This window comes from Strigops habroptila, chromosome 3 (genome assembly GCF_004027225.2).
Source record: "Strigops habroptila isolate Jane chromosome 3, bStrHab1.2.pri, whole genome shotgun sequence".
NCBI classification, from domain to species: domain Eukaryota; kingdom Metazoa; phylum Chordata; class Aves; order Psittaciformes; family Psittacidae; genus Strigops; species Strigops habroptila.
In genome coordinates this window covers 50,534,463-50,558,311 of record NC_044279.2, presented here as the reverse complement: position 1 = coordinate 50,558,311, position 23,849 = coordinate 50,534,463, and the positions used below count along the sequence as shown (strand labels likewise).

General features: G+C 39.3%; 2 protein-coding genes across 7 annotated transcripts in view; one reads left to right on the top strand and one right to left on the bottom strand.

The window, feature by feature from the left end:
- The window catches only part of SCYL2 (SCY1 like pseudokinase 2), a 36,740-nt gene extending 28,494 nt beyond the window's left edge, over window positions 1-8,246 (bottom strand). For all 4 annotated transcript variants that reach the window (XM_030478473.1, XM_030478474.1, XM_030478475.1 and 1 more), the window contains exons 1-2: window positions 8,055-8,246; window positions 2,783-2,987 (exon numbers count right to left, since the gene is read on the bottom strand). In XM_030478473.1, the coding sequence (XP_030334333.1) occupies window positions 2,783-2,959 (177 nt within the window). In that variant the 5' untranslated portion in view covers window positions 2,960-2,987; window positions 8,055-8,246. The remainder of the gene's footprint in view (window positions 1-2,782; window positions 2,988-8,054) is intronic.
- Window positions 8,247-8,336: 90 nt separating this feature from the next.
- DEPDC4 (DEP domain containing 4) lies at window positions 8,337-22,994 on the top strand. Of its 3 annotated transcripts, none has more exons than XM_030478599.1 (9): window positions 8,337-8,421; window positions 9,310-9,736; window positions 10,265-10,416; window positions 10,921-11,107; window positions 13,223-13,449; window positions 16,178-16,320; window positions 16,547-16,672; window positions 18,047-18,125; window positions 20,498-22,994. In XM_030478599.1, the coding sequence occupies exons 1-9, from the start codon at window positions 8,337-8,339 to the stop codon at window positions 20,713-20,715; spliced, it is 1,644 nt and encodes a 547-aa protein (XP_030334459.1). In that variant the 3' UTR covers window positions 20,716-22,994. The 3 variants fall into 3 exon arrangements, with proteins under 3 accessions (XP_030334459.1, XP_030334460.1, XP_030334458.1); XM_030478600.1 differs by having other exon boundaries at window positions 10,262-10,416; window positions 10,990-11,107; XM_030478598.1 differs by having other exon boundaries at window positions 10,262-10,416.
- The last annotated feature ends 855 nt before the right edge of the window (window positions 22,995-23,849 follow it).

Below are 23,849 nucleotides of genomic sequence, written 5' to 3'. Positions count from 1 at the left end.
AATGCTGGGCTAGTAAGTATAGACAAGTATCTAGGGGACTAGACTGACCATTCAAGAGATCTAAGTTTAAATCTCAGTTCTGTTCACAAACACAAGACCACCTGCACCTTCTGTCTCACCTCCCACATGTTTAAGCCAAGTGATATATTTCAAAGTGATATTAGGTAAAGCTCAGTGATGACACTGAGACAGCTGTATGTTATGATGTGTACTGTGAAAATATTTGCCAGGATGAAGACCTTCAAGAAAACATCTGTTGTTACTGCCAAGAATTTAGATTTTTAACATTAATCACTGAAACAGATCAGTGTTTAAGTTCTACAGTGCCTTTGCCAAGGAATTGAATGTCACCTGTGCCAATAGGAGTAAGCATTGTCCACAACATGCAACATACAGGATGGACTTAACTGGGCTTTAATCATATTTACTCATCTAGAACACTTTTAGACACTGAACAGAAAAGTGTCAATCAGTTCGCTTTGATTGCGCTTGTGTACTTCAGGGGAATCCTGTTGACCATTGTCCCAAAGACCTGCTATTCGCTAATATACACTTTCATAAAGCTTTTTTATCCTTGTATTTTTAATCACTAAACACCCAAATTTCCTATTCCCAGCTTCTTTGGGCAGTTTTCCTTTGTACTGAGTCCAACTGAGCTGGATTTAACTTTCTTAATAGCATTCCATAAGCTGCTGTGTTTTAGATTGGTGGCTAAAACAGTATTGATAACACACCAATGTTTTGGCTGTTGCTGAACACTCCTTGCACAGGGTCAAGGCTTTCTCTTTTTCCTACTCTGCTCCCACAGTAAGTAGGCTGTGGATAGGCAGGAGATTGGAATGGGACATGGCCAGGACAGCCAACTCGAACTGGCCAAAGGGCTATTCCATATCATATAACATCATGCTGAGTGGTAAAAACTAGAGTAGAGAGAGAAGGGGCTTTTGGCTTCCAAGGTGGCTGTAGTTTGCAGACTAGCTTGAGCATCAGTCTGCCGGTGGGATGTAGTGAGCAATTTCCTTTGCTTTATCTGGTTTTCCTCCCGCTTTCTTCACCTATTAAAATATCCAGATATGGACCTATGAGTTTTCTTGCTTTTCTTCTTCTTATTTTCAGCCCCCAGCTTGCTAGGGGTGGGGAAATGAGTGAGTAGCTGTGTGGGTGCTGGTCGGAGTCAACCCACCACGGAGTCAACCCACCACATCCTCCAAGTCTATTTGCAATCCTGCATTCCTTATTAAACACACAGCAGTTTGAAACACACACTGACAGTTTAAAATACGTGTCCTTACTTACCCACATAAACACCTCATAAACCAAAGAGAATGCAAAAATCCTGCTCCTATCTTAGCCAATGCAACTGCTAAAAAGAAAGGGGGGGGGGGAGGGAAGGGGAGAGAAATAATTCTCACTGGGCTGGTGTGTCGTAAAGGATGCAAACAAAACTAGAAAGTATTTCTAAGTTAAAGACCTTAAAAGCTTTGAAAATGTAATGATAATGGAATAGCAATACCTCTTCCTATTTACCTCACTGCATACTGACAAAGCATGTGAACAATACCTGTAAAACATTCTAGCACTATAGTGATGAACACTACACAAACTCGAATCCTTCTATTCTCAATGGCATTTTGAACAGTGTGGGGAATAATATCACAGACTAGGCACAGAACAACAAGGAAGAAAAGAAAAAACAAAACAAACCCAAAATATTTAATAACTACAGTTCACCATCTATCCTGTAAACGGAATGATATAGTGGAAAAAAGACATTAAACGTGATCATGTTACAGACTAAGTCATGAATATAAAAGCAAGGGAAATTTTAAGGTAGCAGTTGAGTGCTTGATTTTAGAAACATTGTTTGTTTTCCCTTTCATTTCTGTTCTCTATTTTACCCATATGCACTCACGCAATTTTTCAATGAATACTCGAATGTAACTCAATATGCGAACACATGTTTTACCAAAGCCTCCCACTGTGCAAAGCAAAACAGTCTCTGAACTAAAATACTGAAAAGCATTCCAATATTAGTTTGGTCTTTTGCCAGAAAAAGATTTTCCTCCAGCTTTTTGGGGCTTTATTTTTAGAAGATTGTCAGTGTTTTTTGCCATCAGTTTGTTTCAGCCATAAGGTATACAATACAATATTTCAGTTCTAAAATGAATCTGCCTTTAAAGTTCCAATAATAGGAAGCTTTCATTTCAAAGCTAATGTATGCACAGTCAAAACAACAGAAAGTTGTCTTACCTAACATTAATATATTTAGAACTACCACAATAAAAGCTAAACACAATTACAGGAGTCTTGAAGTGCAAACCATTATCTCCTTAATTCTGCTAGCTTTACAACTAAGCTGAGCAAAAAACTACAGTCTTTGTTGCTGAGAAAAAAATGATGGCATATTTCATGATTATTTTAAACTGTAAAAAGTCAGTACTGATGCCAGGAAAAAAAAGCTGCAAGGTAAATAAACTGGAGAACCAAGCCATGTTAAAAAAAGCTTCTTTCTTCTTTTAGATCTTGGTCTGGAATTGTACGCTGTGAATGCAAAACCACTTTCTTCTCCAGCAGTGAAGGCTTATCACCTATGTAGCTGAGGACATTATATCTAAATGACGCTCAGTTCTTCGTTTCATTTTCCCTAAGGGTACCACCCTTAGCATTAGTCCGTCCAGTTGGATTTTGTATTTAAATGCCACTTACCAACTGCTACCTAACAGGCTGTTATCTAATGCTTACAAACTAACTTATAAACTTAGGTCTTTACTTGGCCACCCACCTGTTTTGTCGATTTTTTAGTTCCATTAAATATCTTCCAAGCAAGACCATTACCACCACTGGCAATATGTCGGCCAACATCAAACTCCCTGGTAACAGGATTTCCCATGACTGCACTGGTGACATCAGCCGTTACCTTTGTAACGGTACTCTTCAATTTATTCAGCATGGACTCCATTGTCTCAACTGTGCACCAATGTACTATCCTACAAAGACAAGGAAAAAAAAAAGGGTTTCTCAATTTCTGCTAACACAAGACACATGTTGAAAAGTTTAACACCTACACAAGGATCCAACAGGGTACAGGAGTAACTCACAAAAAAGAATACTGAAATGTAACTTCCCAGGCTTTGCAGTTATACATATTCATACTGCACAAAATTATTTGCGTGGGTATGCCTGGAGGTTATACATCATAGAATCATATAATCAACTCGATTGGAAAAGACCATTAAGATCATCAAGTTCAACCACTTCCCCACAACTGGCAAGACCACCACTAAACTGTATCACTGAGGGCCTCATCTACACAGTTTTTGAACACTTCTAGGGACAGTGATTCCACCACTTTCCTTGGGAAGCCTGTTCCAACACCTGACCACCCTTTCAGTGAAGAAATTTTTCCTAATATCCAATCTAACCTCCCCTGGCACAGCTTGAAGCTACTCCCTCTTGTCCTATCACTTGTTACTTGGGAGAAGAGACTGACCCCCACCTCACTATGACTATTGCTTCTACTCCTCCTCAAAAACTTCTAAATCTCTGGATCATTCTTCATTAGACCTAACAAAGCAATTAAGGACTGAGAAATTCAACCATTTCTTGAAAACAGGTAACTGAACAAAGCAGAGAATCTATAATCTGCTCCCATGAAGGGAAAGGTTCACGCCTGATATATCAATATCAATCAACAAAGAAAACCAAATCGAAAAGAAAACAGGGTACTTTAATTCCAGTGTTCATGGAACTGCACATTTTCAGGGAGGCATTGCTTAAGATTCCAGACCAGCAGAACAATAGATGTGTATTATATTCAGAAGTAAAGAAAAAATGTGTTCCTTCCTATACTGTGCTTGTCAAAGCTTAAAATTCAGTATTTTACCCATCAGGTTGCTGACATCACTACTTGTATGATCTAAGTATTAATGAGCTTAAGTATTAATCAGTTGTTGCAAGGGAAGGAAAAAAGAAACCATCTCTTTATGCTTTATTTTAAAAAAATTGTGCAAGGAAGTTTTTTACATCACCTTGTAAATTTATGAGCTAAAAGATGGTGGCAGCTTACAATTCAGTTCATCTTCCCTTTAGTGTGTATTTCCACAGTTTCCTAAGTTGTCATAATTAGTTCCAAAAAATCTGACTTGCCTATTCTGGAGACAGAAGTTCTGAAGCCTATGTCCCATTTATACAATTGTCCCTCTGATATGGATTCACAAGAAAGAATGAAGACAGGAAACAAACAGTGAAAAATAGAGATAGACATTCATCTTCCTTATCAGTGTGAGCAAAGATGAAGAGAGAATGCAAGAAGAAATTAATTCCTGGAATCAGCATTATGTGCTATATTCAAAAGCAACATTTAAGGATATGTCTTCATTCTTTCAAAAAAGGTGTGAGGAGTACTATTTCTTCAACCTGTAGTAAAATAAACCTAAGATAGCACATCAGGAAATGTACTGCATCTGCAGAAATATTATTTTCAATTATGGCTTTATTTGTCATATACTCGACTCACTGGCATATAATTTGTGTTAAACTACTTTGAAAAATAGAGAAAGTCATTACTATTCGGATGGCAGAGACAAAATTCTGTTGTGACAAAGATGATATTTATCAAGTCATGGTAACAAGGACAAAAGAAGCAAAGGCACTAACAAATAATCCAGTGAGCACTGGGACTAATCAGTCCCAATGTCCTTCTGATCACGTGAGGTGCTTGCTTGTACGAATTAAAGCTCTTCCCACTGTATTATATACATTTATACAGCAATGTTCTGGCCTGCATAATATCTACATTTATTCCACAGCTTCTCCCATATCCAAGACAGAGATGGAGTTTTTTGACACCTCTATAGCTTGACTGAAATCAACGACACTAAAGTTATTCGGACATGCACATCTTCCTCCCCATAGATCTGATGCCATTAGAAATCAGGACAAATAATTTGATTAATACTACATTGGAATGATAGACTTGTTTTCTGAAAGTGGTAATAGATATACTAAACAACTTCTTAAAAATTACCTGAGTTACTGAACAATTCGCTCCAGTATATTGTTGCAGCTATAGCCCACCTTCAGTATTCTTCCATAGAGCAATGCAGAAGTACACTAAATTCTCTAGCTTGATAGATATTTCCCCATTTTCCATGTCAGCTGACTCAAATTTATGCTACTAAATGAAGAACCGGACTAGGAGTTTTAGGAAAATATAAAAAAGGAAGGTATTGTGCTGCACAGATCTCAATCTTGCAAATACTCAACTTTAAAATAAGAAAGAGCAGTTATAGCTTCAAGGGGGACTACTCAGGAGCACAACCAGCTTCAACTGCAAGCACATTCAAGGTGGAGTTGGTCTTAATTTTGCAGACTGTGAGTTTTAGATGAGGAGCTGAGCCTGAATATAATGAGATAATCTTAAGAATAATTATGTACTTGCTTGGTATTTATTAAGTGTTTTGTTGAGAACATAACTGGAAATAAATTACAGGAACATAGAATTCCTTAATTATTTTATTACACTATGTGACATTTTATAACATTATATTAATTTTACTTTAAGAATTGTGCTGTGGAAAAATGCGTACAATTCCTAACTCTGCAGCCCAAGACCAAAGAGCTGTTAGACATCGGCTAATATCCCTGTATAAAGGAATTTTTCATTAACCTGATAGAAACAAGGTAGAAACAAGGATCGTAGAGTATTCTAAATGGGAGGTGTTTCCAGCTCTCAGAGGTTTTATTCTGCAGCTATTCCATGGGGCAAACTCTATATGCTAAAGGACTATAAAATCAATCCTAATGAGTTTAAGGTAACCACAAATCTAATTTATTTGGTTTTAAATCTTGTGCTTTTTGCATTGTTTCATTCACTCCCAGCCATCAAATTTTCTCTAGTATCAATGCAACACAATCTTAGTGTTAAAACTCCGAAAACTAAAGAGACTTTGCAAAATTAATTGTGGAGATATTATGAACAAAATGCATATGCATGTTCAAATTCCTTTGTATAAATCTGAAAGGGAGCATCTCTACACAGCTGGTGGAAAAATGGTGTAGCCTTGGTTAAATCAGAAGTGCCCTCTGCTGTGGGTGAAAGTCTAACTCTAGTGAGAAGCCTGGAAAAGCCACTATGTAAGAATGTTAACAGCATTCCAGTGTCTGAAGGGTTAGGGTTTAAAAATCAAGCCTGGCAGGCCCTGTCCAACCTGTTCCTCTCCAGCTTGATGGTATGCAAACCACTGTTTAATTTAGCTACAGAGTAAGGAGTACTGAGAAACTTATTTCTCAATAAGCAGCTTCCGTTTTATACGTCCATCTAACACTGCATATTTGTAGAAATCCTCGTATCAGCATTTGGACTGTAAAATATACCTGGAAAATCCACGCCAAAAAAAAAACCAACCCATACATTTATTTTGGGTAGTATCTATTATACAGCAAATCATGATGATTTAACCATATTTGAAATATGCAGTTTTAGTTCGCAACTGTACAAACCCTGGTTTGTTTAGTTCTTTTAAGACTAAGCTACTATTTATAGAAAAATTAACAACCATGGGACAACAAAGAAAGTCACCCACAATGAAACATTCATTTCAAGTTAAAATGTAATAAATGAGAAAAGTACAGGATATTAAGAGTAACAGTGTTCAGACAAGCAACAAAGGACATTCCACGTAAGTTTGAAAACTTTGATGTCTTCCTGTTTGAATTTCATGGGTAATATTCACGCTACTGACACTAAGCCCATGAAACGTGGAACTAATCCTAAAAAGAAATCTGGATGGGCAATGTGGGTTTTTTTTCACAAATTCTCCTCCCAGTCAATAATGGTCTCTATGCTGATGCATATCAGAAACAATATGTCAGCATGATGACAACCTAATCACTTAGCAAGACAGGAGGAAACAGCCAGCACAACAATGAGAGAAATGGGGCAAAACACTCAGAATGTGAAATAAAGGTAAATCCAAAACAAAGATTCCTCAATTCCTCACCATTCTCATGTCATGTAAAACAACTGTATGATTTAAAACTATTAATTTATTCTAATAAACCATAACTAATTCATAGCTTCGTCTGATGCATGGATATGAGCGCACACTGTAAAGCAATGCATCATGCATTCTTCCAGCATTTTAACACATCTCAAGCTGAGATTCCCCTTTGTGAACCAAGACAGCAGGCAGGTGCACGAGTACTTCATGCCACCCAACCTAAACTTCCATCCTGTCCATCTGCCCCAAACAAAGATGAATTCACAGAAAAAACAGGTGATAGAACAACCGACTCTCAAAGAGAGAAAACAAATAAAACATAAACCACGCAAAAAACCCCAAACCAACACATCTTTCAGGCACAACCAACCTCTTGCACTTGTTACAAAAACAACCTGAGAATCAAATGCAATGATGCACTGCGCACGGTGTAGCTGTCCTCACTGCAAATCGCCTTCACAATTTTTTCTTCATCATTTCGCTACTGAGCTGCAACTGAAACCCCACCAGAAACTCACGGCACGAGATCCATGCAGGGGGATCTGCTTGGCGCCTGTTGACAGGCGGAACCTAATCTAAACGCTGCACAAACCCCTGGACCGCCTCTCCTAGAGACAGTCCTCCTAGACAAAGTATTTACTGCTGTTTTCAGCGAGACCGGACTCACACCGCTCCGCCGAGAACCCCCCGCCAGCGGCGCGAAGGGACTCCCCTCTTTCCCGCTGCCGAAGGGCCGGTGGCTGTCCTCGCAGCTCCGCGGGGCAACCGGAGGCAGCCTGCCTGGGGCAGGCGACGGCCACAGGCAGGCGGCAGCGAGCGGTGTCTGCGGGCAGGTGATCCACCGGCTCGGGCGGCTCAACGGTCCCCGCCAGGCCCCGCTCACGCAACGATCGCCCCTCGTTGGGCCGCCCCTTCCCGTCCACCGCTCTGCGCCGGGCCCCCGGGACGCGAGGCCACCGCCCCGTGCCCCTGTGGGCCCTGCGCGCCCCGCGCCCCGCCGCTAGGCCACGAGCAGCCGCTCCTTCCCCGTGGCTCGGGGGGCAGGCCGCTTACCTGAGCCCGTGGGAAACTGCTGTCGCAGCGCCCGGCTGCCCGTCGCCCCGTGGGCCCGGCGCGCCGCCTGTCACGCCGGCTCCGTCTCTCGCTCCGGTCCCGGCTCTGCCTCGTCCCGCTCCAGCTACTCCATAGCGACAGCCACAGCGCCGGGGAGGGGGCGGCCGGAGCGCGCTCACTTCCGCCCCGAAGGGGCGGTCTTGGGGCGGTGGCCAGGGGAGGTGGAGGAGGGCGGGAAGTGATGCACTGGCCTGGCTTCCGCCGGCGGGACCAGCTGCTGTTATGGCGGTTTATTTGACTCCGCGGTTCAGGAGGCTCCGCAGTCAGAGCGAGCTGGAGCCGCGGCGGGGGAGCGGGCGGCGGCGAGGTGGGGATAAGAGTCACGGCCGCCTCCCCGCTGCTGCGGCCGCTTCTTCCGCAGCGTGCGCAGGGCTGGCGGCGGCTCCGGGGCAGCGGGGCGGGCTCTGAGGGTCCGGCGCGTGCCCGCCCGTTGGACGGGGCCTCGGGCTGCCGGTGCCGCGGGAGGGGCCGTTGGCCTTGAGGGGAGGGCGGGAAGGGGCAGGTGCGGCGGTCAGCAGCTGTACCCCAACGAGTCGTCGTGGAGGGGAGCGCCGCTGCTAGGGCTGCGGCTGAGCGTCGGAGAGAAAGCCTGGGGCAGGCAGGTTTAATGTACTGCAAATGTCGGTTTGTCGTGAGCTAAGCTGGGAGTGATGGAGGAGAAAGTGGGGGCTGGGGAGCATCCCCCATAAGTGAGGCTGGGAGAGCTGGGGAAGCTTAGTCTGGAGATAGAAGGCCTGGGGGGTTCTCATCAATGCCTTACCTTTGGAGATACTCAAAATCTCTCTGAATATGCTCCTGGGTGACCAGTTCTGGGTGCCTTGCTTGCTCAGGGGAGGTTGGAGCAGATGGACCCCAGAGGTCCCTGCAAGCCTCAGCTGTTCTGTGATTCTGTAATGAGTTAAGGGGTGTGTGTATGTACATACTACACATGAGGTAACAACAATAAAAAAACCCTTCCTCGCCTGTTTTTAGTGTCTTTTTGTTATCTTGTGTTGACTCTACCCTTGTGTGTGTGAGTCAACTTACAAGAAGTTCATGAACTGTTATATTTTTCTTTCTTTGTAAAATTAAACTGATTTCTGAAGAACTTTTAAACATATATATACAAATTATTTCAGAGGGTAAAATTTTTTTTATTTTCTTACTGTTAAAGCTTTGTAAACATCTGTAAAACATTCGTATATATATTTTGCAGATTGTGATGGTCCTTTTCAAGCAACTCAGTTGTGGAATAGTATTATTCATGCTCTTCACAGTCAGGTGGAAATCAAAAGACGTAGGCAACATCTGAGAACATATAAAAACTGTTTCACCGGCTCCAATGCCGTTGATGTGGTACTGAGCCATCTTATGCAAAGCATGTACCTAAGCTGCAATGATATTTCTCGGCTGAAGGGAGTCCGTGTGTGCCAAGCGTTGATGGATCACAAGGTGTTCGAGCCAATTGGAGCAAAGCTTTACTTATTCAAGAATGAGAAAGAAACAGAGTTTGAAGACACAAATACTAGTCTCTATAAATTTGTAAATACCAGTCTTACTCCTCTTCTTCCGAGAAAGAATAAAGACAGTGAGAGCTTGTCTTCTGAGCAAATCTGTAAACAGAAGACAAAAAGACGTTCCAAGTGAGTTACTCTGAACTATTTTGATTTTTTTTTTTTTTAAACTTGGTATGGGTTAACTGTAGATGAAGTTTTGTCTGTCTAACCTAGGGATTGGAGGCTTTTGAGAAATACATGCCAGTTTAGAGAAACGGCATGCCTAAATCACAGATGCTACTTGGTATTTCTTGGTAATGTTACAGTGCTTTGATCTGCACTTTGCTGTTTAAAAGATGGAGTCTGGTACAGTAGCATAAACCTAAGAATCATTTTGGTTTGCAGTCAGTTGTGCTGAAATCTGAGAATTGGCATGACTGAGCTACTTGCTAGAAGCTGGTAAAAGAAATGGAACTAATAAACAGCATTTGGAAACAATATCCTTGACCTTTCCACAAAGCAGATGTGGATGATTGTTTTTCTAGCAGCAGGATAGACCCCGGATACAATGAAACCCTAAAGTCCTGATCTAACAGCAATTTAGAAAGTGACAGAAAGATAAATGTGTCCAGATCATATTTGTTATACATGTAATTTATTCCCTCCCCCAAGCAGAACGAAGAGTGAAACAACAGTTTCAAGCCCCTTAGCATTAGACGTGGCGGATAAAAAGAGGGTAGAGGAGCTTCTTAAATCAATAAATGTTCATGCATCTTTACCTCCAAAGATCATGGTTAATGAACCAACTCATCTGCTTTCAAAAAGAGGTGAGGATTGAATTTTTAAAACTTGGTTGTTCTTCACTGTATCTACTTGGAATGAGTAGTTCATTTCTGTTAAACACTGCCCCTCAGAGTCCTGAATTTAACATGTCAGTAATGACAAAATAGCTAAATGAGTGCTTAATGGGTAAATGCTCATAGTAAGTAAACTGAAAGAAACAAAACAGGATTAAGGTTTTGCAGGATGGTGCTATTCTGTTTATGCAAATATCACTTCAGAAAGAAATGGGTTTTAAGTTTAAGTACATGTCTATTATAGGATTCCTTTGCTGTTCACTTGTCTTGTACATATTGCTAACTAGGGTAGGTTATTATTAATTCTAACATGATGGGGAGAGATGTTATTTTTAAAGCCTCCTTTCTTAGCATTCCTGTTTTGTTCCCTTCTTGAACACTCAAAACATTCTTGAGTGACTAAAACCAAAGGTTAATGTTTTACATAAGATCTTATTTCCAAGGGTGGGTTTTTTTGTTTGTTTATGGTAACAGTAATAGAAGATGTCTGGAAACAGCAAACCCTGCTACGACTGCTGCAGTTAATTGATGTTCCGCTTCTAGAAGATATCTTGGTATCTTCAGTGAAGACAAAACCAGATGGTTTTGGCAAAGAAGAAGATCTGATTATCTCAAATACTTTCCTGGACAGAGAGATTACAAGTAGCTTAAACTTGCCTGAGTAAGTTGTACATCTATAAAATGGATTTCTTAGTAAAAGCTTTATTTTACTATTCAAAGATTTGTGTTAAGTAGACATCATTACACTTTATGCTTGTAGGCAGAGGTGGCATTAATGAACTTTCCTTTGTTGTCAGAAGTGGTAAACAAATTCACAAAAAGTGTATGTTTAGTATTGGACATCTGAGGATTTCAAGTATATGTTAAAAATTTAATCTTAAGCGTTGAAACCACTCCTAGTTTCTAGACCAGCCATGTCACAATTCGGTCTCTATAACAGATATTAGAACTTGAAAAGATTTATTCTAAGGCTTCTTGTTTGTCACAGTTCTTAGTGGTGGTGCTGTGAAGATATAAAGTCAATAAGGCATTCATTGTTAGCAGCAAGAAAAGGAGAAGCTAAGCTGTGGCACTTAAGAATACTTATACAATGAGAATACAGAAGGGAAAATATGCATGTCTCGGAGCTCTTTTCCTTAAATGTTCTCTTATTTTTGTAGTGTTCCTGTTGATTGCACTTAGGCTGATCTCTATCTTAGCATGTCCTTTTAATGAATATGTCAAGGCATGTCTCCGCATTTGTGTATGACTTAGTAATGCTTATTTCTGCCAAATCAACACAATCTGTTTGTTAGGTTAAGGTCAATCTGTGTACCTGAAGAGACTTTTTTACAGTTTTAATGTATTCTTTTTTTAGGGAGAAAACACTAATATTTTTACATATGCACATAGTTTTATATAAGCTAATGAAACTCCTGGTTCCAAACTAGGCTTATTGCTGGATAGCATCTTAACTCCATGGGTTTTTCCTCCAAGAATGCATTAATGAACACTGTTTCTTTTGAGCTTTACACTTCTGTTGTACTTGATTTTGGGGTGATTGGTGGGCTTATGTCTCTCAATATCTCATGGTTCTTACTCTGTATTATTCTGCCTTAGGTGTATATAACATTGTGTTTGCTAATATATCAGGTGACTGTTAAGAAAATTAAATGCTTATTTCATTATTCTACAGTTACTGAAGTGGGGGGTAGAGTAGCATCTTTGTAGACAGCATATTATTTAGGTCTGGCTTATAAAATGTCTTAGCAATGGAAAAATCCAGGTATGGAGAACAGCCATCAGTATTACAAGTAGTTGTAGGATCAATTGTCCCTAATATGAAGGTGGAGGAGTATGTGTAATTTTCTGCCTTCAGTTTTCAAATGGTATTACCATTTGAAATACCATTTCAAATGGTATTACTTTACTGTATTACCCCATTTATGCATTGAAGAGTTTGTACAATCCTTGTTGGCGCAGCAGTTCTGACAAAAGTTCCTTTTTATCTAGCTATGCAGCAGCAGGATCAAAATCTTTTTCTTCTCTCCATGATAAAAATAAGATTCAGTGGATCTTACATTTGCATCTTCTCACAAGCTATTGGTTCAGTTCAAATTATTTTATATCCAGAGAGCCAGGTAAAATCGTCCCTCTGCTCCCCACAGTTCTATAATTTTAGATTTATTCTGTACGAAATGGTTGAATTAGTGACTTTCCTCTGACCTTCCTCTTTGAACAAGAAGTTATCTACCTGAATTTTAGAGTCTCCTTACTTTTTTCTCTCTCTAGTTAAGTCATACAGATAAAAAAATGCTTACGAAAACTCATGCTTTTGTAGTACATAATGTAATAAACTGCTTCCACAATCTTCTGAGATTTAAACTATTTTTATTTTTCTCTGTGTTCTGTAAATATTCAGTCCCTTGCTTTTCCATCCTGGTTATCCCTGGTGGGTTTTTGTTGTGTTTGGTTTTAAATACTAGCTGAATCAGGCAAGTATCCTGGGGTCAGTGACAGTCCGTCATGATTGCAGGTTGTTTTGATCTGGGCATACCTCAGCTGTACTGTCTGTAGCATTGGAAAACCATGGAAGTTGCTTATTTTGAGCAGGTCCTTGAACTACTGTGGTGAAATAAGTTACACAAACTGCTTAATAAGCAACAAGTTTAATGCTGTGGTTCAAATATGTGACTATACCTATGTGATTATTTCTATCTAATTTTCTTTAAAGGATTAAATGATAATAGGCATAGCATTTTAAAGTAAGGACTAAAACTAACTTTTCCTTCTACAGGCTTGACAAATGGCTCTATGCTGCAATTGAATGCTTGGAGTATTTCCCAGACCAGTTTATAGTGATGGTTAGTCAGCAGTTACCTCAAAGCACTAACAAACCCTGCAGTCTGAATATGTACAAGAAGATTCTTTTTGACACTATAATAAAGTACTATAGTCAAAAGAAAGACTCCCTTCTTGACACTCAGGATCTCGATATTCATTCAGGAATTATAGACCTTATAGGTAAGAGCAACCTGGAACCATTTGCAATGCTATTGCAGATGCACTTTAATTTATAGGTTGGAAGGGAACACTTGAGGTTGCTAATCAGAACCTCTGCTCAAGGCAAGGACAAATTTTGAAGTTAGACCAAGTCGCTTAGGGCCTGGTCCAGCTGAATTTTGAAAATCTGCAAGGATAGAGATTCATCAACCTCTCTGGGTAACCTGTTTCAATATATAACTGCTCTCACTGTGAACATTTCTTACCACTAGTCAGAATTTCCCTTATTGTTACTTGTGACTAATAACATAACTTTATAGCAATGATTTTACTTTTTTTCTTGTTAAGCAGAATAGGGTTTTGTAAGTTATATACTTAAGATTTTTTTAGTAATAGGAATTATTTAAAATTATAAAAGGGGCTGTTGAGATTATGATTCAGGCTGTGATTTCCCTCACCATCACTCCCAATCCTCCCTACATATGCTCACAAGTAAAACACAAAGATTTAATTAAAATATAAATTTAAGATTAATCCTACCCTAAATAACCCTGTTAGTTCTTCAGTTCTGTAGGGTTTATGGAGTGTTATTAAATGTTTCAGTTTTTAGAGAACTATGACAAGTTTACTAGCATAGGAGCACAGTTGGCCTGTGTAAAAATTGGAGCACAGGGGTAGATCCTGTGGCCAAAACCTCACAAAAATATGAAAAGCAATATCTTTATCTTTAGTATTTTGCTAAAGAGGAAAAAAAAATCAAATTATAATAGAAGTAATGAAAAGGAAACTATTGCAAAATTACATAACCCATCCACAAAAAAAGAATGCCAGTTTGAAATAACTGACTTAAACACAAGTAACTTCTGCTAAATGTTTAAAGCACTTTAAATGCAAAACTGATACAAACCAATTTTATAGAATATATGAATTAGAGAATCAAAACAGCCAAATCTGTAGGCAAGGGAAAAGACAGTAGCGTAATTCTGCTGAATAACTCTAATGCTTTTATTGCCTGTACATCTCTATTAAGTACCTGCTTGATCTAAACTATATGACCTGTGAATGTCAAGGTCTATTCTGCTTTCTTATTCTTGCTTTAATTTGGTCATCTTTCCAACTTGAGTAGGACTATCTCACAAGCAGTTTCTAATGCCTTATTTCTTTTTGATGAAGCAGTAACCATAATTTTATCATTAGGAAGTGATTCTATGTTTGAATATATTAGTTTGTTTTCTGGGGTCCTTGGCTGTGGTCTAGTTCATACTAGATCACTGTTAGGAGATTGTGATTAACTGTTTTCCAACTATTTTTCCTTCTCAGTGCTATGGAATATATTACGGCCATCAGTGCATAACAACTTGGATTCTACTAATAATTATCAAGTAGAATCCAGTGCAGTTAACCTTACTTTGATAAAGTCCTATTGTCCTGACTCTAGTGCAAGAGAGAGCTAGAGCTAGCTATAAACATCTACATATATAAAACACGTTCAAAGTTAATTTGAGAAGTGCTGCAGATCGCTAAAGTGCCACTTCATTTTGTCATCAATGTATATATGGTTATAACCGTATTTTCCTCAGTTGTTAAACAGTTTGATTTAAGATGGCTGATAATACATATCTGGTGCGAAGGCAAATGTGTTGCTGTGCTTGTCTTTAAAATAAACATGTCTAGAGTACTTATGTTAAAGACGAATGCAGTTGGTTAAATGAGTTCATTTGGCTTACTGAACCTCCACACACACACACACACACACACACACACACACACACACACACACACACAGTCTTTTAAAGAAATTCACTAAAGCCTTTGTCAGACCAGAGAAACTCTTAAGCTTTTCTCTAGAAGTGATTTAACTTCCTGTCTTCATATCTACACTTTTTACCTGTCTTGATCATGTCTTTTGGCAGTTCCTTCCTGCTGTTTTGTTTGCCCTTTTATAAAAGGGTCACTTACTCTTGGTGTTCTTTTTAAACAAAAATGGTTTCAAATGGCTCATGGTACACCCTTTAAAGTACTGGATTATTTCTTATAATATATAACCTCTGTCCCCAATTATAGGACAGAGACCAGAAAATCATACGTAGGTTCTATTACTGTATCTGCTCTCATCTTGCTCTTAAGAAAGCTACTTGACTTGTCAATACTTCCTCACTTTCAAAGTAAGGATAACTAGAATTATCTAAAGGGGTTTTTGTTGGAAGTTATTTCCGCCTTATCACATTTGCTTGAGAAACTCATAACCTAATGGCTTAAAAGGTGGGAAGGATTTGGGTGGACCAACAAATGAATATCTAACAGCAACCCCTCCTCCTCCCACCCCCCAAAAAATCCCAAAACAAAACAAAAAAACCAAACAAAACCCTCAAAGCAATGAGAAAGTTGGAATTGTTCAGCTCACTAATTTTTTGGAGATGAATCCTGGAATGTAATATGAAGATGTGTAAACACAAACAGGTGCAAACACTGAAGTGATGTTTGCAGTTGCACACAAAACATAGTAATGTCCTGTATATATTGTTTAAGCACATCTGTTCCCTGACTAACTATGGGACAAAGCCTGTAAGCTTACATTGATTAAATGCTGTATTGAGTGTTGTCTAAAGGTTTTAGAAGTCATTGAGGTAACCTGCATTGTTTGGAGGGAAACCCCCCCAAAAATTGGATTAATATTGGATTTAAAATATGTATTCTTGACTCTGAAAGTTAACAGTTTCACTGGATACGCTGTTTTACTCCATTGCAGAAAAAGGAAAAACAGATCAAGCTCTAGAGGCATCACAACTTTATTTAAAATTATTAGCACCGAATATCCAAGAAGAGCTACATAGGCTCCTGACATTCATAGCTATTGCGTCCGAATCGGATAGCTACAAATTACAAAAACAAGTAAGTATCTGTTACGTTTAGTGTGGGAAGTAGCATTTTCCCATAGGAAAACTAATCTTTTTTTTTCCCCAGAGTTAGAAGTATTCTTTTTCCTGCCTTACAATGTGATTTGTTTCAAAACAAGTATCAAAATGTTCTTCTCCACTGATAGCATCCTGTTATACTTAGTCTTTGCTAACACACTGCAAGTAAACCTAATGCCTAATCTGAATGGTTCTTTTTCTAGTTTGAGAACAGATTGGTGATTATCAAGACTTGCACGAAGTTCATCTTACAAAGTAAGACATTGTCAAAACCACAGGCAGAACTGCTGACTCAGTTTCTGATGGACAACCACTCCGACCTCTTCAAGGTAGCATTTTCCTTACCTCATTTGCTTTGTCAGTTTAAATGTTAAATGCCATGAAGTGCCAGAGATGACACGTCTGAGAAGCAGGGTTTAATGTTCCTGTTACAGTTTAATGGTACGTTCAAGCAGGGTGAGAAGCTATTCCAAGCCATGGAGGGCAGCTTTCTGAGAATTTACAATCCCTTATATATAGTACCCTCTCCCTTTATTTCCATCATTTCTGTTAAGAAAAGGTTTAAAGTATTAAGAAATTTTTATAGAGGCCTTTCAACACCTGGTTTCTGATGGTGGCCTACTGAATTTTTAGTTTTCATAGTGTCTTTCTCCTTTAGAGGTCAGCTGACATACTCTGTGTGGTGTTTAAGATGGCATGCTTTTGTGCCGTGGTGTAGAGCTTTGACAACTCTAACAGTTCCTTTGGAGTCTTCAAATTTTAACTTCTAAATTAAATAAAATAGAACTGCAAAATGAAATGGTCTTTCTTTTTAAATTAATTAGTTTTGTAGATATGCAGACATATTTTAGTCTCCTTTATATTCCATAGTTGTCACACATGTGAAAAGATGCAACCTTCCCAGACCCTATATTGACTTTCTGATGCTTCTCTATTGTTTTGCTCAGTTATAAAAGCCCTCACTAAAATATTAAATTAGGTAGAGATGAACTAATTAGCTGTTACAATATAGCTGTAAAATGCTGTAGGCAGTTACTGTCCAGTTACAAAGAAGCTTCACAGAAACATTGATCTGGTTTCAGTAAAATGTTATTTTTAGTTCTCATACAACAGATTCATTTCCACTTCTGACCTCAGCTGAAGAGACATGGGAGATTTTTTTAATTAGCTCCAGTTTAGTTTGAAAGTATCAAGTGGTTTGTGCGAGTTTTGTATGTGTTAATATACAGCCAAAATAATTTGTTTGTTTCTTTGGGTTTTGTTTGCTGCTGAGGGTTCTGACGTGACCGGAGATGGAGCCAAATCTGATAAATGAAGTGCCCACTGCTTCACAGCAGAACGGATGGTGGCTTGCTTTTCCACAGCTGCAGTTGAGAGCTTTGTGTATTATATAAGCTGAAATCAGTTTAAGGTCTGCACTGCACTGTTTGCCACAGTTCAGTGGAAAACACCATCTAGAATATCCTGCTTCCTATTTCTTTTGTCAGAAATACAAGAAATAAACATGTATTCTAATAAAACTATGTGGTTTAGTGCAATTCTATGAGAGACTTTGGCTGCGTACCTGAATAAATGTAAGCATAGAGTTCTGCAGCTGATTAAATGTTTGGAGTTTTTTTTGTTGATCATCTGAAAGCTCTAGATTCTTAAAATACAGAAGTATTGCTTTTGTAATTTTTTTCTTTGTTGGATTGTATTTTCAGACTCCTTTAACTCTTCTGGAGCTAACCAGTAGGAGACTTGAGAGTTTGCTAGAAGGACAAGATCCAGATACCAGTTCAGGTAGATGATGTGATATGCATTTTTATATAAACCATTTTACAAAAATGAGTTTATCATCAGTTGACTGTAATTCTGCATAGGCTATGTTCTTTTCCTGTATTAGAAGTGAAGCATTAAAGTATTAGCAGCTAATTCACTAAATAATTATCTGCTATAAGCAAAATACCGATGTCTGAATACAGAAAACAAGAATTCCATTAACTATCCAGTTTGAACACATTACAAATTCTTTTTATGAAATAATTACTTCTGGATAAATCAGTGTGAAATGTGCTTCCTGAAGTGACTTGCTTATAATTTGGTTTGTGAATTTGATGTGATTTTATGTTTAGGAACAGCACTCTTATTTCTGCCATGAAAGACCTAAAAATTCTCTTAGAGCTCAGTAGTTTGGGGTTCTGATAGATGTCTTGAGCACACACCTTGATTGTTTAGTGTTTTGAAGAACACTCTCCCTTTTCTGTGTAAACATAAGAGTGTAAGACTTAGGGAAGGGTCATGTAGCCTAAAAGTAAGGCATCTGACACTGGGCATGCATGTGGGATTAGTGTTTTCCAGCTCACTTCTTTTATGAGCTAACATTCCATCTGGCCTTGCTGCCAAAAATATCTTTCAGCACTGTGATTAAAAGGGTTGGCTTAAATAATTGAATTTATCTCTGAATCTTCATCTTCTTCCTTTTGATTTCTTTATTGCCAGTGCATTATGTGCTTAAACATTGAAGAGAAACCATTAGGGAACTGAATCACACTGCAAGTTACTGTGTTGTTTCATACTCTATGTAATATGGCAGCTGCCTGAGAAGTAATTTGGGTACAGAATCTGTTACCATCTGTGCTGAGTTCTTGAATGTGCCCAAATTGCTTCCAGTTCAGTGTTCCAAGTATCGAGTAGCCACAGAGATGAGCAGCAGAGGAAAGAGTTGCCTGTCTGCAGAATTCTTGGAGCCTGTGTGATCTCCATCTGCCCATTGAACAGACAAGTGAAGTAAAAACCCCGTGCTGTATTCTCCCTACAAAGTTTTGGCATTTCAATCTATAAATGCATATAGATTCCATCTACTTGTTGAGTAGCTAGTTTGATCTGATTGTAAGCTCTCCAGCATGGCACTTTGCTATTTTCCTGTGTGCCTCATACTCTGGTTACATTTTTCCTTTTCTTATGGAGGAGACAGGAGGAAAATCTTTCCTGGGAGCTACTGAGCAGTCTCAGCTGGTGAGCTTCTGAAGTGCAGGTGGGAGCAAGAGGGAAGGCTGTGGGACCCTGATAAGAAAAGGGGTCAGTTTAATGCAGAACGGTAATCCTTAGGTCTCCTGGATCTATAAAGTACTAAAAACAGAGGGAACTCTGAGGTTGGCTTAAATCTAGTAAGCCACTTGAAACCGCTGGACTAAAGGATCCTCCCTGAAGTTTTAAGAATTATTCTCTTTGACAGAAGTTGTTAAGCTTTTCCTTTGAAAGAGCAATCTGGAGCTGGCTCCACTGAAACATGAAAAGTATTTCACATCTGGTGTTTGACAGACTCATTGTAAAAGAAGGGAGGGACAAGTCCATGTGAAAATCTGGTAGCTCAGGTCATTACCACTCTCGATGTGAAGCTTCAAGAAGATGGTGTAGAATACAGAAGGAATAGTAAGAGTTTTTTCCCTGTTAGGCAATTGTACCTGTTCAGCCAACTTCCTCCCTAACATGTATAGGAGGAAAAAGTATCTGTGGGGTAGCTGAATGCCAGTCTTTCCTCAGGGCAGAATTCACCTGCCTAATGATGGGGCTTGAATCCTTGCAGGGCAGTACTCTACTGCATAGGTCCACAACCTTTTTATAGCTAGGCTGTGCTTGAGTTGCATATCTCTCGAGTTCTTTGCTCTGCCCTCACCCTGAACCGCTGCCTGTTGCATCACTTCTGCTTCTGGTGCCCACACCATGGCTGGTCACCTAGAAGTTCCTGAATTCTCTTCCTGATTTCAGAAACAACTGTTTCTCCAAAGTATTTGTTCACTTGCATTATGTACTGGACCTTGCTACAGATCTGATTGATTCACAGGGAATTGCTGGATCATGACGTTCTTGTTGCGTAGCATTCTTCATTATGGTTTCTGTTTGCAAGAACTGTATTGGCTTTTTTCTTGCAGGCCTGTTTGCAATATGGAAACACCTGTGATATTGCACTTACAACACTGATTTTCAAATTTAGTTTTGCAATTAGTGTTTAGATGTTCATCCATGCTCAGTGTAGGGCTGTTCGACATTGTAGAAAACTGTAATTGCATCTGAACTGCAATATCAGTATACTTACATTTCTGATCCTATTTTTTAATCAGGCTCTTAGATAATGCATTAAACTTAATCTGAACCTCTGATTTCTCACAAAGGCTTCACCTTCTGTCAGCGTGTGACAACTAAAGAATACGAAGAGCAAAAACAACAAACAAATCAGTATCTTCTCGCATTGGTTCGAGAGATGGACAATGACCTCACTATTCCTTTGAAGCAGAAGAAGAAATTAGTTAAAGAATTCCGAAAATACCATTCTCTTGCCTATTGTACTGGTTGTAAAACTAAATGTGAATTTTGTGCTCTAAATGGTTAGACATCAACACAGCCTTTTTTTTTCTTTAAAGGGGAGCATGCATATGGAAATGGTATAAACCATTGTCTTATGTTCTTACGTCTTCAGTTACAGGAAACTACAACTACCGAAATCACTATGCTGCCAAAAAGCATTGATTCTGATTAATGATTCTTGTTAAGCAAAATGTTCTTAATTATTTTAAAGTTAGCAATAATGACACACTGCTCGTGCTGCTGTGAGTTCAGATTTTGATGCTTTTTTCATTGTGTCCTTAAGCACATGGATTTCTAGCTGAGCCGAGTCTGCATTCTGAGCCATGCTTGGGTTGATAATCATAAGATTTTTATTCTTTTCAATCTGTAGTTCATAATCTAACTGTAATCATCTAACTGTAGATTATGACTCCTATGAGTGTTGTAAAAGCGTACAAAGTGCATCAAAAATGTTACAAGCTCGTGGCAGGCAAGATTCATTAGTCAGGGGAGCTGTTGCAGTCAGTAATTGCAGCCTGTTGCTCTTTCCTCACTGGCAGACTGAGCTGCTGCTTATTTGGCAGTTACACAAAAGCAAGAATAAAATTACATTTTGAAAAAAAATTGAGAAATAATAACAATCTTGGTTTAGATCATTTGGTGTAATTAAGCAGCTTATTTTAACATGAGGATACTTTGATAGTATCCAGTTACTTGTCCCAAGTACTTTGATAACATTTATGGTTCATAGGGCAAAGCTAAAAAGCGTGTTGGCTTGTTTGCACATTGATGGTTAACTGTATGCTGACAAGGAAATGTTGATTCAAATCATTAAATATGCAATATAATGTTATGGGGTTAAATTACTCCTTCCATCCTCACGACAGACATTTGATCATGTATTGGTCATAGAAACATAGAATTGAGATTGGAAGGTACCTCTGGTCAAGTCCCACTGCCCAGCTCAAAGTGGAGTCAATTAGTGCAGGTTGCTTGGGGCCTTTTCCAGTTCAGTTCAGAGCATCGCCAAGGATGCAGATGCCACAGCTGCTCAGGTGAGTCTGGTCCAGAAGTGACTGGTTCAGTCTTCTTTACTCCCTCCCCTGAGCCTTCTCTTCTGAAGGCTAAATAATCACAGCTCTCTCAGCCTCTTCCCTGCATAACAGATGCTCCAATCCTTATCATTTTCGTGGCCCTGTTGCTGAACTAACTGCACTATGACCATGACTTTTTTTATCATGAATATGCTTCTTTAGGTATCTACATCCTCAATTGCTCTTCAAACATATAGTCAAGTTACCAGGATACCAAAGCTTTCTGAAAAGAAGTGCTGACCAAGTTTCATCCTTCAGAGGTGAATGCCCTAACTACTAGAGTACAGGGCCACGCTAGACTAGAGTTCTTTATCTAGCCCTGTGGTGGGGGTTTGGTCATTTTCCCAGAAGAGGGAGCATGTACAGAAGTAGGTTATTGAGAATTGTAAACAGGAAAGTATTTTTTGATTAAGTGGTTCTGGTGTTGAGTTGTGGGAAAAGGGGTTTTCAGGTTGGATTTTATTTGTTGTTGGGTGGTTGTTTGATCTTTTGTTGTTGTTTGGGTTTTTTCCTTTCTTCAATCCCTTTACTGGGTCTCACTCAAAATACTGAACCTGGTAACAGGGAGGGACGGCAACATGGTAATTTGTAGGCTAGAGAATTGCTTTGGGAAAAACTGTTTTTAAAAAAACAAATTATTGCACTTTGTGACTTGATAAATTTTTTCTTGTGCTAATTTAAAGATGGTAATAAAGCATTGCGTAAAAAACAATGAATTGGTCTGTCATTTCATAGGGCTTTCATAACAAAGAGGCAGTTCAGTGGGTGTAGAACCAGGTATCAAACAGTAAGGAAATGCTTCAAGTGGGCAGCAGGAGTTTACAGCTGTTAGGTGGTTTCCTTCAGGGTTCCTTGAGGGACAAGAAGTCAAGATAGATCTAGTTCTGCAAAAGAAAGGAGAGGTCTTGAGAGCCCTGCCTTACTTCCCGTGACAGCAGGATCTACTAATTCTCAGTCTTCTGTTGAAAGAAATGTGGTATTTACCTTTTAAGTATAAACGCCTGCTGAACAAGACAAGTTTAGTGAACTACAGATTACTGCTCTTCGTTGTTAGACTTTCAGTTACATTCCAAAATTAGGAAAACTTTACTGGACCTTAGAAAGTTCTGTAAGTTATTTTTAACAATATTTGACACAGAATCGTTTGGTAGGGAAACTTGGTGCTCTCACTCATTTCTCTTTATGATTTTTAGCATAGAGCTATCAAATTAATTGTGAGTATGAATTTATTTTGCAGTATAAAACTTACAGAGTGAAGAGTTCAGTCTGGAGGTACTTTCCAGTGCACTCTTATCAGAGAACAAGCGATGCCACCTTCAAAGTAAAGAGACTTGCGTCTATTCATAGAACATTAATCACAGTAACACAGAATCAACTAGGCTGGAAAAGACCTTTAAGATGATCAAGTCCACGCATTACTCCAGGACTGCCAAGACCATCACTAGATCGTATCACTGAGGGCCTCCCTATCTCTGCCATCCAACTCAGGGAACTGAGTACCCTGAGGACGGCTGATCTGACTGTTAAAAACAGGCAAAAGCAGCATTAAGCACCTCAGCTTTTTCCGCATCCTCAGTCACTAGGTTTCCCTGGTAACCACCGGAGGATGGAGGTTCTCCTTGGCCCTCCTTTTATTGCTAATATATTTGTAAAAGTATTTTTTTATTATTGTTTATGGCAGTGGCCAGATTTAGTTCCATCTGTGCCTTCACCTTTCTAACTTTCTACATAACTTAACAACATTCTTATATTTTCATGGGATGACAGTCCCTTCTCCCACAGGTGATAAATTCTCCTTTTTTTCACTAAGTTCAAGCACTATCTCCCTATTCATCCAGGCTGGTCTCTTCACTGCCAGTTTGATTTTCGGCACATGGGGAGCGCCTGCTCATGCACCTTAAGCATGTCATTCTTGAAAAGTATCCAGCCTTCCTGGACCCTTTGTCCCAAGGAATTCTGCCAAGCAGCATCCTAAACAGGCCACAGTCAGCCATCTAGGAGTCTAAGGCGGAGGTTTCGCTGACCTTCTTCCCGACCTCTCCAAAGATTGAGAATTCTATCATTTTGGGATCGCTTTGCCCAAGAC